At 35.9% G+C, this 13,509-nt stretch overlaps 3 protein-coding genes across 3 annotated transcripts; 1 reads left to right on the forward strand and 2 right to left on the reverse strand.

Moving 5' to 3' along the window:
* Nucleotides 1-1,595: 1,595 nt before the first annotated feature.
* On the reverse strand, nucleotides 1,596-2,630 carry LOC119069854. The gene is made up of 2 exons (XM_037174028.1): nucleotides 2,512-2,630; nucleotides 1,596-2,446 (listed from the first exon to the last, which is right to left on the reverse strand). Coding segments are annotated over exons 1-2 (795 nt in total). The 5' UTR covers nucleotides 2,514-2,630; the 3' UTR covers nucleotides 1,596-1,653.
* Nucleotides 2,631-3,428: 798 nt separating this feature from the next.
* Nucleotides 3,429-4,462, forward strand: LOC119069855 (leucine-rich repeat-containing G-protein coupled receptor 5-like). Its single transcript, XM_037174029.1, has 2 exons — nucleotides 3,429-3,583; nucleotides 3,643-4,462. Coding segments are annotated over exons 1-2 (768 nt in total). The 5' UTR covers nucleotides 3,429-3,581; the 3' UTR covers nucleotides 4,409-4,462.
* Nucleotides 4,463-5,458: 996 nt separating this feature from the next.
* LOC119069860 lies at nucleotides 5,459-6,721 on the reverse strand. Its single transcript, XM_037174036.1, has 3 exons — nucleotides 6,138-6,721; nucleotides 5,791-6,014; nucleotides 5,459-5,713 (listed from the first exon to the last, which is right to left on the reverse strand). The coding sequence occupies exons 1-3, from the start codon at nucleotides 6,455-6,457 to the stop codon at nucleotides 5,619-5,621; spliced, it is 639 nt and encodes a 212-aa protein (XP_037029931.1). The 5' UTR covers nucleotides 6,458-6,721; the 3' UTR covers nucleotides 5,459-5,618.
* Nucleotides 6,722-13,509: the final 6,788 nt, after the last annotated feature.

A 13,509-nucleotide genomic window follows, 5' to 3' on the forward strand; every position in this document is an offset into this window, starting at 1 on the left:
GTTGATCGTTTTTAGATTCGAAAAGTTGTCATTTCTGAGTCACATTTCCATTGCTGTTCGGAAATGTTCATATTTTTGGCCTCTGTCTGAGAATATGTACATTCTCGTATACCCAGAAATAAGATAACACTTTTAACTTGTTTAATAGTTGATGAAGTCAAGCGACTAGAAATCAAAGATAGTATTATCGTATTCCAACGCGCCATAGATTGCCCAGGTCAATAAATATCAGTTATCTTAAAAATCCTAGATTTTTTGTTAAATCATAATGCAAGATTATCATTCATTATTTACATTTATGGTCAAGGAAGCTGCCTTTTGGTATGGTTTCTTTATAAATAACTCTTTAATACATCAGTCAATTTCATCGATAAACTCGGCAAGATGATTTACAATGCAACCGGCGAAAAAAATGCAAAGAAATATTTAAAACAGAGAATAAGTTTGGCAATTCAAAGATCTAACGCAACTAGGGTGATGGGAACCTTCAATGCTTCAGAGTCAATGAAAGAAATTTTTTATATTTTGTAATTACTATTTTCATGTCGTTAACTCCATTATTTTCGTCGAATAAAAAGATAAGATCAATCAAAAAAAAAAAAAAAAGTCAGTTCCTTAAGGTCACAGTAAATGACCATTCAAGTCAAGCTGCCTTGGACCATCCGATTTTATTTGTTCTTTTTAATTAGTTTCTTTGTTTTCATCCAAGTTTTTATTGATTTGTAACAGACGATATTTTAAAGTAAGCCAAATGATTAAGAAGTGAAGTCTTTTAGAGAAGAATTTTAATGTGAATTTCTGTTGGTACGGTTTTAGCATCGAAATGAATTTGACGACACACTCGCTTCGGTGTATGAGTTTACATTTAAGCATTTAAGGTATGGAGTGTTGAATGATTTGTGTCCTCATTGTTTTAATGTTTTCAGCCAATGAGCGACACCGATTTTAAGGGGACGGGTAATGTGGCACACCATACAAATTGATGGTGTGCCAGATTCACCTATAGGCGGCGAATTTGGCACAATCATGACTTCTCATTACATGTCGTAAAAGGACGCATACTATGATGCGTGTGCCAGATTCCCCGATGCCAAATTTTTAATATTATTTTAATCAATGTCTAAAGAAGGCGCTTATACAGTCAGAGGCAATGATATTTCAGCATGAATTTGCTTCAGCTGTTTTTCAGCTGATCCACACAAACAATCAAAACCGTTTACACGTCTTAATACGGTTTTACCACAAGGCGTGAGCGTGCAGCAGCGGCATCGGGGAATCTGGCACACGCGATCATAGTATGAGTCCTTTTACTACATGTAACGAAAAGTCATGATTGTGCCAGATTCGCCTCCTAGAGGTGAATCTGGCACATAATCAATTTGTATAGTGTGCCAGATTACCCGCGCCTACACTTCAACCGTATAATCAGTTTTGATTGTTTTTGAGTATCATCTGAAAAACAGCTGAAGCATGCTGAAATTTCACTGCCTCCTCTGCCTGTCGTTTTTTTTGTAGTTTTGACAATTTACACCATACCACTTCAGCACTTGTTATCTGAAACCTTTTCATAAGATTCAATTCAAACCAAATATTTATTTACAATGAATGACTCGTTTATTAACTTTATTTTGTCTGTGTTTCTAACAGTAGCACTTAATTGCTAACCGGTATTGTACTATTTGTTTCCAGTAATTCTATTCTCTCCTCTAATAAGCTAAGTTGTTCGACTACGGCTTCCAGTTTCTCATGTAACGTAGCGGTCGCACTGTCGATTCGAGACTGAACCGCAAGTCCCAGTTGATCACCATTCACAATTCGTTCCTCAATCATTTCAAATGTTGGTGGACATTCAAGTAAAATTTGGAACAATACATCTGGAACCTTATCTGGTTCATTGTAGACGAATTCGTTGGTGCAATCGTTATTGAACATATATAAGGTACGAAGTAAAGTTAAGTGATCGAATACATTGTTAGCGACATGTCGTATCTGATTGTTGTCTAAGAAAATCAGAGTCAATAATGGATTCTCGATGAATAAATCGTTGCCGATCTCTCTTAAGTTGTTGTCAGAAAATCTTAACGAACGTAATTGAGCGAATCCCGTTAAGTCCTCACGTGTAAGACTGTCCGACTGAATTCCATTTGCCTTAATTAATAGAAGATTCGGAAAAAATGAGCTCACATTGCGTGGTGTGAAGCCAATGGGTGCATTATACTCAAGTGCTTCGACATCGTCGTTACCATAGCCTTCCAAATGTACTGAATTTTCAGATATGCTAAACACGTATCGTTGATCCCCAACTGGAACGACTCTCGCTTCACATGTGTACACTAAACCTATATCGTCTTGGACTTTCCTGCTGTAGTTGCATTCCAACATTAGACCACTGGACACTGCCAACATTGAGGATAAACCGCAAAGGACTAACACGTTTTTCAAATACCTAGAGTACAAAAACGAAATTATTTATTTTTTTGATATTAAGTACTTTCAAATTACACTCCTTACATTATGAGCTGTTTTCTCTACGAACGGACGAAATCTCTTCTAATAAAAATCGTTTACAGATCTCCAGTTATATAGTACGAGCCACTCGTACTCTAATCAAAAGAAATTCCAATTCAATGTTAATCAATTTCGTGCAACAAGTTTCTTCCTGCGATTGAAAGATTACGAAAAATGTTTACGTGATGCGCATGTGGGTGATGGATTTATTGTCATATCTTCGATTAAATTTGAAGTTTTTAGAGAAGTGACGGATTCAGGTTAAGAGTGACGTAAGGTGTTTTTGTTTTCAATACATTCAAATAAAATGTTGGGCTGGGCCAATACTCTCCCTAGCATCCAAACTCTCTCAAAAAATCGATTTAGGGGGGAAAATAAGTTTGAGAAACGCTGATTTTTAACATGGCATAAAAACAACAACAACAACAACACGAGCGAACAAAGTAGCAGTGATTCATAAACGTAGTTACCACCTTAATAATTGTAGTTTGGTTGCTAGGGAGAGTATTGGCTGGGCTGGATCGACTTGAAGCTTTTTTTTAAAGCTCATGTTATGGCGGAAGAACACTGAACGGGCTCGAGGGATTGAATTCCTGATATTTATTCAGAGAACGTCCACAAATCCCGCCATCTCTACAGAAGAGATTATACAAAAAAAAAAATATTGGTAAAATGAGGACGCGCAAAAACTGTCGAAAAGGAGGAGAAGAATTTGAAGAATTTTTGAACAGTCTGTCTTGTAAAAAAAGAAAACAAAATCATTTCATTTATGCTGTACAACAAATAAAACCCAAGTCTTTTGTTATTACAATAGCGATAAGGTTTTCACAGCAGACTTGTAAATATCCGTAAATATCAGTTCGGCACTGACCATGAAGAATGGATGTCTTATTGTTTCTTGAATGTCCATGTTTACATAAGTTCAGAGTTTTCGGAGATAAAATTCAATATTCACGATAAGAAATCACCGACAAATTGTGGTATATAAGTTAGGCTATAACGGGATACGACAAGTTATACTTAAAAATCTTCTTGTGCAACAAACATCTTCGACAGGTTAAATTGTGTGAAAAATGTAGGTCTACCATTACATTGACCCAAGTGAAATAATTTTAATAATTTTCCGTTGCACAGGTTTCGTCAGACATCTTTTATAATTTTACTGGCGTTGGGCTTATCTAACGGCATTTTTTTGGAATGTGACTATGCACTAAGATCTGTTGGAACCATTGGAAACGTTTATTCTTGTCTCGCCAGAATTCATCCATCTCCTGGCGAAAAGAACGTATCAGATGTATCACACAATCATTTAGACGGTCGTGTTGACGCTGACGTGGAGTCGTTAATACTCAACGATAACATAGCTTTTACTCCGTTCAATATTCAAAACTTTTTTCCAAATCTAGTTGCAATTGATATAAACGGAAAAGGTACATTGGAACTGACACGCGAAAGTTTGAAAGGATTGCAAAGCTTGAGATATTTCAGTTTCAGTCGCAATCAACTTCAAATTATTGAACCGAATTTGTTCATAGAAAATCCTCGGATCGAATGGATATATTTCGATGGTAACCCAATACGGCACGTTGCATTCAATGTGTTCGATCATCTGGAAGAATTACGCGTTTTGTATATGATCGAAACCACATGCATTAACGAAGGTGCCAACACCGATAAGAATGCCGTTGATTTGCTGAAATTTCGTATTCTTGTTAATTGTCCGCCAACATTTGAAATGTTAGAAGAAAAAATTGTGAGAAGCAGTTTGCTACAAATTATTATTGCAGCACAAATAGATAGAGAGATAGATCCAATCAATGAAGCGTTAGAGGAAATTGTTGAGGAGCAGAGGCTGCTTATCGAACGAGTTGAAGCTTTAGAGGAAAGTCATAGACACTAAGCTAACTTTTGTAAGATCCATGTGGAACAATAAAGTGATTTAATGTTAATTTTATGAAGAAAAAGTGTTGGTCTAAAACAGTATTATAAAGTGTAGCAGTCCACGTCCACAGTCGCTTAACTAATGTCTAGAAAACATATGTGCACCCTCTCATAGATGGCAAACCTTTCACGTGAATCTCACGCCGTAAGTGCGGTCGAAATTTAAAATGGAAAGTGTGGAGGTCTTTCTAACGTTGCATCATTTTCATACAAGGAAGCGTTGAAATGTATTTTTCGGTTCACTTTTTCATTGAAACGTTCACTTAAAATTCAAATTTTAGGCACACTTAGGGCGTGAATTAAGACTTTTGAAAAAAATGGACAGCCGTTTTTGCATGATGTTATGGTAAATGGAATAATTCAGAAAAGTTGGACGGTTCGACAAGCTTTGTGTTGTAACTTTCGGTTTCTTCAGAAACTTTCAAGCGTTCCCCATTCCACATTTGCTCTACTGGCCTCGAATGGTATCTGGACCCTAGTAATTTTGCATTGAAATAGTTACTTGTTTACCGACCAAAGCTAGAGCGAATCTGAAGCTTGGAGGAAAGGAAATCACTCGAGTTGGAATTGCCTAATTTTCCGCAAGGTTTTCCAAGGTTTTCTTCAACACAACGTTTTTAGAGTGAAAATAACCGTTTCTTTACACGAAACGAAAGCAATCGTTATAACAAAGTGACAATTCAGGTGAGAAATTTCCTTAAGAATGGACAGGTGTGCAGTGCTCTTCAGTCTAGTAAACCCTTAAGCCAACTACAACGACGACCACAGTACAGGTCAACTAACGTTTGTTGAGATTTCATTTGTACACGGATTTCAATTTCCTGAAAATGTAGGCTGAAACTTACCAAAACAGCTTCGATGGATTGCATTGATATCGTTCATCGCTTTGAGTCAATTCAGTGTTGGCCACAGTTTTCTTGATTTCGTTGCACAAGTCGTCACATAGCACAATCTAATCCAGCTGCGGAGACATTGGCTTGTTGCAGTAGCGAGGACACACGATTGGCTATTTCAAAAATATTTATTTTTTCACAAAGGTTAAAAACGGACATCTAGCCGTAATATACACATGTTTGAAGAATTACGATTTGATCTCGTAGGTAAGACATTTCAAGGCAACAACAGTAAAAAGCGCCGCTGCGAGCGCTACAACAAACACGCATGTTCATTTAAAAGAAGGGAAAGAATGGCGATTCAGACTCATCAGAGGATTCTGCAGATGATCGACCGCATCGTTCGCACGGTAGGCTTTGACCGTAAGTACCTGCAGGCGAAAAAAACACAAGTGAAATCAATTTGTTGCTCCCAATTTGTCATATACGGAACAGAAATGCGCATTACATTTGTTGCATTTATCGCAATGCCAAAACCGCCACTTGTTACACGTCTTACAAATGTCACAGTGCCAGTAGCTATCGTCCTCTAATAATTCGTTGTCACAAAATGAGTAGTAAAGATCGGATGATCGGGAGAAAACGATTCGGAACAGTTCTTGCGTCTTAGAAATGTCATCTTCCTCAGCATCGTCATCCTTCCACTCTTCAGCCAAAGCCGAATCAGCAAAGCTGGAAATTCAATTAAATTTCTCATTACCGTTCGTCGATTTAGTTATATCAATGTTGACGAAGCACCCCGGCAGTTAGGGATGCTATGAATTGTAGGTTAGGTTATCAATGAACCGCACTCACTTCGCAGAACTTGTGATCTGGTCACGCAGCGCGTTTCTGTCGATGGTTTCGACACCATTTTTAGCATTTTTCATAAGCCATTGTTCAAAGCAAGGATTTATGTCGCACGTCGTATCTGCTCCGAAGAAATATTCCAGATGGCCGAAGACATTTTTGCACTTAGATTTACATTTACATGTAGAGCCACAGTCACGTTTTGCTTTGACGCAAACACAGCGACTGGTCAGACATTTGCCAGAGCAAGGGCAATTATCTTCGGTTTTTGATCTTTTTGCCTTTGAGATTTGACCATCGTCTTTAGACGTGCTTGCATGCAACATCTTTATCGATAAATATAATATGGACAATCAAATATTTAATTTCAACAAAATTTTAAAATGACGACGGACTCGTTACGTACTGTACTGTACGTACAGGAACAGAGGTGATTGTTATAATATAGATCTCTTCAGTTGGCGACACTAATGACAGTACCCAGTTCACTTTGACTATTTTGTGTGCTAACTAATTACAGCCAACATCACTAAAGCGGAATATTTTTTAAATTACTGAGAAATTCAACAAAAAATGTTAGCAATTTTAGACTAAAATTTTTAGTTACTTCAAGCAATGAATGTACAAACCAGGTATGGTCATAGCGATTTCATATAAGCAAACTCACCTCTCATGAGAGATGACATTCGACCATACCTTGTGTTGACGTTCATTGACTTCAAGTTGTGACTTGAAGGTTTATTCCAAGTAACATTAAACACGAATTTTGTTGACTGGCCGAACGGAGACGATTTTATCCACAGAGATCGGTTTTCATAAAAATATTGATGAGGTTTTGTCTCTATGGATGAAATTTGACAGATTTCTGTTTTGTACAGAAAAGATTTTTGAATTCTTTCTTTTCACTTCTGACACTAAAAATCTAGCGAAGTTTGTGGTTTCTTAGTTTTTCTCTTTGTCTGGTAATCGGGTGTCTTAGCACGACACTTCTTATAATGTTTCAGACCCCAAGCGATGTATTGTGTTCATCGATTAGCGTAATTGTGTTCTAGAGAAGAAAATTACAAAATTCGTACTTGGTCAACTCACTCCAAGAACAGAAGGCATGAGAACCGAATTTGATTAAGAGGCATCCACGGCGCAGTAGTATACAAATTTACCATATAAATTCAGTTTTTTTAATGTTAGTATAGGTCACTGCGTTACGGGCGTTCCATACATAATAAGAGGCCGAATGACTCTGTGGCTTATTGGAGTGCGATGACTTGGTCTAGCAAACGATTGACTTTCGTATCTGAGTGGTGTACTTATCAGACATTGTTCTTCTTAAATAGTCAAACGTAGACTTAAGCTTACGACACATTGTAGGCCGCATACGAGCTAGACTTACTTAAGTGGGCATCATCGCATCATAATACAAAACCATCGGCCAACGCAGACATGCCTGGGATCGTTGTCATAAACTGTCGGCAGGCAGACTTTCTTTTATGTGATACGCATACGTGTGCAGGAATAAGCGGAACATTCAGTTTGAGGTTATAAATCATTTAGACTGAGCTCTCTCTGATGGCATAAAGTGTGCACATAAAAACTAATTAAATCATTGTTTACCCACGGCATTAGATTTAATACAATTTCCATTTGCCATCAAAACACGCTCATATTTATGTTTCATTTTCGAATAAACCCAGCAAAATTTTAATGTGTTTTTAAAAAGTTTTCCGCTTCTTTGCCATAATATTTTCATATAGCGAGTAAAACACATTATGCGTGTGTGTTTATTCATATTCACACAGCACCCGTACCCACATATTTATAACCCATTTTCTTGCTCGCATTTCAAAGCTTGAGTGGTTGTTAAAATACAACACATTATGCACACAGCCAATACAAAACAGAACTTCTTTGCTTTGTTAACTTCACCACCACCTTCAATGAGAACAAAAAGCACAAAACGAAATAACTTTAACGCCATCACCGTAAGTATTAAACCTAACATCTTTTGAGATTTTTTCCGTTTCGTTTTCATATTCTGATTCATACAGCTTAGGAAGCGTAGAAGCTCTCACTGTGTGTATGTGTATATAGACCCATGCATATATTATATGCCTCGTGAGTTTTATATGCAACTTGTATTATTTTAAAACAATATCAGGAACGTAAAATGTAATAACGAGCTTCATTAAAATAATTTCAAATGTATACAAAACCGACTTGCGAAACGGCTTTTATTTTTCCATTTCCTAAACTTTAGTATAGAAAAGCGCAGTGGATGTTATAAAAGAAGTTGCTCGTCTATTTACTGTTTTTAACAATAATGCTGGGTGGGTGGCTGTTCCCATAAATGTTAGGGTGAGCCGATTTGAGATAACAATCGGTGAACTTACCAGTCGAGGCTCACCATTTAAAGTGAATAGAATCCAGAAAGGGAATATGCCGCGTTAGCGAATGATGAGAAAAATTAAAGATTTCTGAGGCTTTCTTAAAGCTACATAAAAAATCATATCCGATGGTGATGATTATCGTCGCCGAGATGATACGCTGTTTTTTATATGCAAAATCATCAGAAGTGGTGTGTTCCCACGTAACTATCTGATAAAATGTTAATCTGTTTGACATCCCCAAAATTTATTGATCGAAAAGAAAAAGTGATGCACCTGCACAACAGAGGTAAAAAACACAACTTTCATTTTGCATATAATGTGAAATATTGACATATCGCATACGGCGCAGTCAGTAAAAAAACGATCTTTTCAATCAACAAATATTACAATAAATAAAAGTCATCTGCTCTATTACTTCCTAAAGTTCCAAGAATATATGCCGCATTGCCTCTTTGTATAGCAATAGAAATTTTCTGCAACAGATAATCTATGGATCTATGAATCTCTTCATTAATGATTCCAACTTGTCAATAAATTTCTTTGTTTCTGGTCCCATGCAACCTAATGATTCATATAATGATCATGCTTAAATATCTCCGCTTTACCTGGAATCAGGTAGCGGGGTCTTTCTTAGAGGGTTCACCGATGTATGAAGGAGCCAAAGTATCACGTATTGTTACATCCCATCAAAGTGATTTTCCATGACTCCACGGAACTATTGTCATACCATCTGCTCTTTTACCTTCGTCTCTAGAAATACCAGGCGGTTGCAAAATATTGGGATATCCTGCAAAGGAAAATGCATGACCAAAAAAATTATTGACAGAATCGTGTTTTGCATATAATTCGCTAATGCGACGGCGACGTCTCCACTTCCTGCATTTAATTATTCAAAAATGGTTGAAACGAACTTTATTTTCACAAGGTTTGAGTTCTTTTTCCGTCAAAAATGCATATGGCAACCTAACAATTCAACTTGCTACTTTTTTTGTTTTCAGTAATCGTGTGACGTTTTACACCAAATCTTGTCCCTCTTTTGTTCAGAAAACCATACGTTAAAAAAGTACCATCTTAGCTGGAGATCTTCATGCATTGTAGACGTCTTTGTCGATAGCAGATGATTGGTCATTTATAAAATTGTTATTGAATTCGAATAAGAAAACACTTCTGGGCACTGTGGTAGAAACGGAAACAAACGAGAGAACGCAAAAAATTAACGAAACAATGAGGAAAATTAATGGTTGTAATAGGTATAAGTAGCCCGTATAAAAACTCTGTAAGTATTCCAAGTTAAACCACAATGTGCGCTTCGCACAAATTTGAATTATTTTTTTACTCTTAAACCTCCATAAACTAGTAAAATATGCTTCGCAATACTATTTCAAATATCGAAGCACCCTAAATAAATAAAATCTTACGAATCGCGTTCCATTACCGCACACCTTTTTGTTGATGTGGAAGAGATTCGTGAGGCACCTTTTATATATATAATATGTTTTCCACTGTTCATCGTCGCTCTATCAAAATATTATTTTTAAATATAAAATGAAAAGTTTTAACTGATATTATTTGAATCAAGAAGTCACTGAAACCCTGTTATACAGTCAATTATTCCTAATTAAAAACGTTACAATGGTAACAAGTTTTCGTTTTGAATGCTTTAATTAAGTTCTCTCTGATGTTATTATAATTAAAAGTCATAATATGAGTAAAATATAAGTCACAGAGACGTATTACATGAGCAGAGAGACAAACATCATTTTGTCAAGCATGGTTGGAATTTGTTCGAATTTTTTTTGCAATTAAAAAGTTAGAAATGTACTAAAATTCTCTGTATTTAGCACTACTACGCTGGGTCGTGCTCCTAATTGTTAATTTTAGTTTTTTTTTGTGCTGCAGATTATTAGTTGTAAGAAAACGAGAGTAGCGAGCCTCTGACCGTGATTTGCTTGTGGAAATTGACAGGCAAAGAAAATAATAACATAACTCGCCGTTCTTAATACAATTAACTATCTCGGCTCAGCGATGTTATATGAAATATCACAAACCACGACCATAACGCAACTCTTTCAGTTTTCAATTTCGAAGTGTTATTGCTTGAAGCTATTCACAGAAACGAGCAAATATCACTTTTATAGTGAAGACTGACCCTTTGGCATCGTAATTAATCAATAATTAATTAGTTTTTGCATTTAAATGTTTTCGGTACATTGAGGCTTGCGTTGTGGTGACCGTGGCTTGTGGTAAATCATATAAAATCGAACTATAATATGTAAATTTCCATAAGCAACTCACGGTCAGGCTTTCGCTACCGCAACTCTCGGTCAAATACCTTACAGTTTTTTTTCGCTTATTTTGTGAATGTCATTTTATTTACTATACACTGGTCAAAACAAGAGTATTAAAATTGCAGAAAGTCTCACAGTCTTAAATATTTGTTTCTTTGAGGCGTGTCGGATGTGAAGCATTTTTTAAATTTTTAGATGGTTTAGCCATGATTTGATCTTTTGAGTCATTCATTTTTACCCTGGTTTGCAAATAAAAATTCGAAACAGAATTTTTGCTGCACTTGGAATGGTTTTTTCGGATCAATTTTTGGATACTTATGTCTATTTTTGCATTTCCTTACTGTTTTGTGCGCTCACATTGGTTACTTTATTGATGGCTTTCTCGCACTAGTGCGCAGTGAACACTTTTCCTAACTATCAAAGATCAAATTGATTTTATTCAAGTCAGCATTGTATTGTGCACAACATGCAAACTTTAGATGCCTCTATTGCATAAATTGTTGTATGAATCTCTGTGAAAAGACCCACAACCACGATGTCATAAATAACCATTATATTGTCATTATATTGTAGTGTGGATCACTACTGATATTCCGAGACAGAAAATACAAAATTTGTGAACTTTGCAAAATTATTCACCAAGCAAAATATTATGGCAAAGCAGAACAAAAGACCACCCTTTCACGGTCTCCATCTGCCACAATTTACGAGAAGAAACTTATTCTCTCGTTCGAAGAATTCCATCACTTACAATGGACATATAAAACCTATTAGCCCTACGGCAAAAACGCAAGATATTGTGAAACTATTAGACATTGCATTTAAAAACCCATCAATGTAAGAACGTCGTACATGCATTTTGTATTATACCTTTAACATTTTCTGCAAATTCGTATCTTATCCAACCGAAAGGAAAATAGGCCGTGATTTGATTTAATTTCCGAAAATCTAATATAGTTTTTACTCCACAAACGTGATTTAAATTTCAGTTTGCATTCGTTTTGAAAGGTCGAGTGAAGAAACCTTTCTAGTTTCCAGGGCTTCGTATATGTAATGACTATACAAAACACGGAGACATTTATCCGAAATTGCGTGATTGTAGTTTTGGTATTGATTTAGGTAATAGCTAAGGCATCTCACAAAAAGAAACTGGAATATAAAGACATGAGCTGAATAAATGTTAATTTCAACTGGTGAATAGAACAGTACTAAGCCGAACCGAAACGTTGAATTACTGCCTCCTCCTACTACTCTTTACCCCGACACTGTCACCGAACGACGATAGATACAATATAGGTATACATTCTCTAATAAGTCAAGTGGGGTTATACCGAAAATACTTATCTATCTCATTAGATTTATTCGGTGAAAATTTCTTGACAGTTTTCGACCCTTTTTTTCATTACATTATATTGGATGTATAAAATACGGATATGGGCACAAACGACACACAAAACTCCCCACAAAAAAAAAATTAAATTTAAAATCGAATAGTCATTCAATTAAGATTATGCACAGCAATTGCGTTCGAATAATTCTTCCTGCTACTCTCGCTTACCCTACCTTTTCATTATACACACAAACAAATGCGGATATAAACTTTTTTTTGGAGGAAAAATCCTCTAACACATTTATTATTAATTTCCATTTATACACATTATTTAAAGCAAAAGCGCACCCCTTTTTCTTCCGCTGTTGAACCTGGTTATACAGCCGAATTTGCCGAACGGAAACAGCTCGAGAAATTGAGTTTTATACATTAGCCTATCAGTACATCACCATACGAAATTGGGTTATTATCTTTGAAAATTAGGCACACAGCGGTAGTCACTTTATAATATGGAAATCCAGACTCATTTTTTTATTTTTTGTGTCACTCTGCCTGCCTGCGTGTGTTCGTTCATCAGCCCCTTGAGTGGGATATAGATTCAAACATATTACACATAATATTGGTATAGATCGAATACGATGAATATAATGCTTTCGCGAGATATATACTGTCATTTCGATTATTGATATTGAGTGAACTTTGGAGTTGATTATCAGTTTGATTTTTTTTGCGGGTCTTTTTTCCTGTAGCTGTTCGTCAAGAATTTTTTTCTTGTGCTTTATATAACCTTCATTTGCCTATACCCTGTCCCGGTTTTCTTTGCCGTGTTTCGTGAGTATTTTCTTTTTTCTTTTGCTTCAATTCCATTCTTCAGCCAAACATTTCTGATTTATCTTTATTTGCTGATGACACGCATAATTATTTATTCGATTTTAATTTGACTGAAATATTATGCATAATTTGTAAGGGTTTGCGGGGAACAGAAAGACGGAACGAATCGTAGATCAAGTTGTGTTATTTGATGAATTCATTCGAATTTATTGAGTCGTTTGTTAACGACAAAAAAAAGGTTTCATTAGCGGGTAATCCAAATATTGTCAAGTTATGCAATTTTCTGTAATCAAAATTTCGTATATCATAATCATATTCGGTTTGTAGTATATTCCTCTGCCGTTTACACACACACTCACATAGATATATAAAATATATAAAAGTCAAAACTCTGGGTGTTTTCTCCGTGTAATGTCTACGAACTTAGAACAAGCAGGACGCTTCATTTCATGGAATTTTCTTTTTAAAGTTTAAAGTAATGCTTTGAAGCCAAAAAAAAACTCAAACGAAATACGATCCGTACACTCAACAGCAACTGGCTCACA

This window comes from Bradysia coprophila (assembly GCF_014529535.1).
Source record: "Bradysia coprophila strain Holo2 chromosome X unlocalized genomic scaffold, BU_Bcop_v1 contig_39, whole genome shotgun sequence".
In the NCBI taxonomy this organism is placed as follows: domain Eukaryota; kingdom Metazoa; phylum Arthropoda; class Insecta; order Diptera; family Sciaridae; genus Bradysia; species Bradysia coprophila.

Excerpts from the sequence above, each read along its gene's own strand:
- LOC119069860 (XM_037174036.1), bottom strand. The coding sequence starts at position 6,457 with ATGTTGCATGCAAGCACGTCTAAAGACGATGGTCAAATCTCAAAGGCA. Across the intron at positions 6,015-6,137 it reads CAGATCACAAGTTCTGCGAA|CTTTGCTGATTCGGCTTTGG; the intron begins GTGAGTGCGGTT and ends TTGAATTTCCAG. Across the intron at positions 5,714-5,790 it reads TTGCGATAAATGCAACAAAT|GTACTTACGGTCAAAGCCTA; the intron begins GTAATGCGCATT and ends TTTCGCCTGCAG.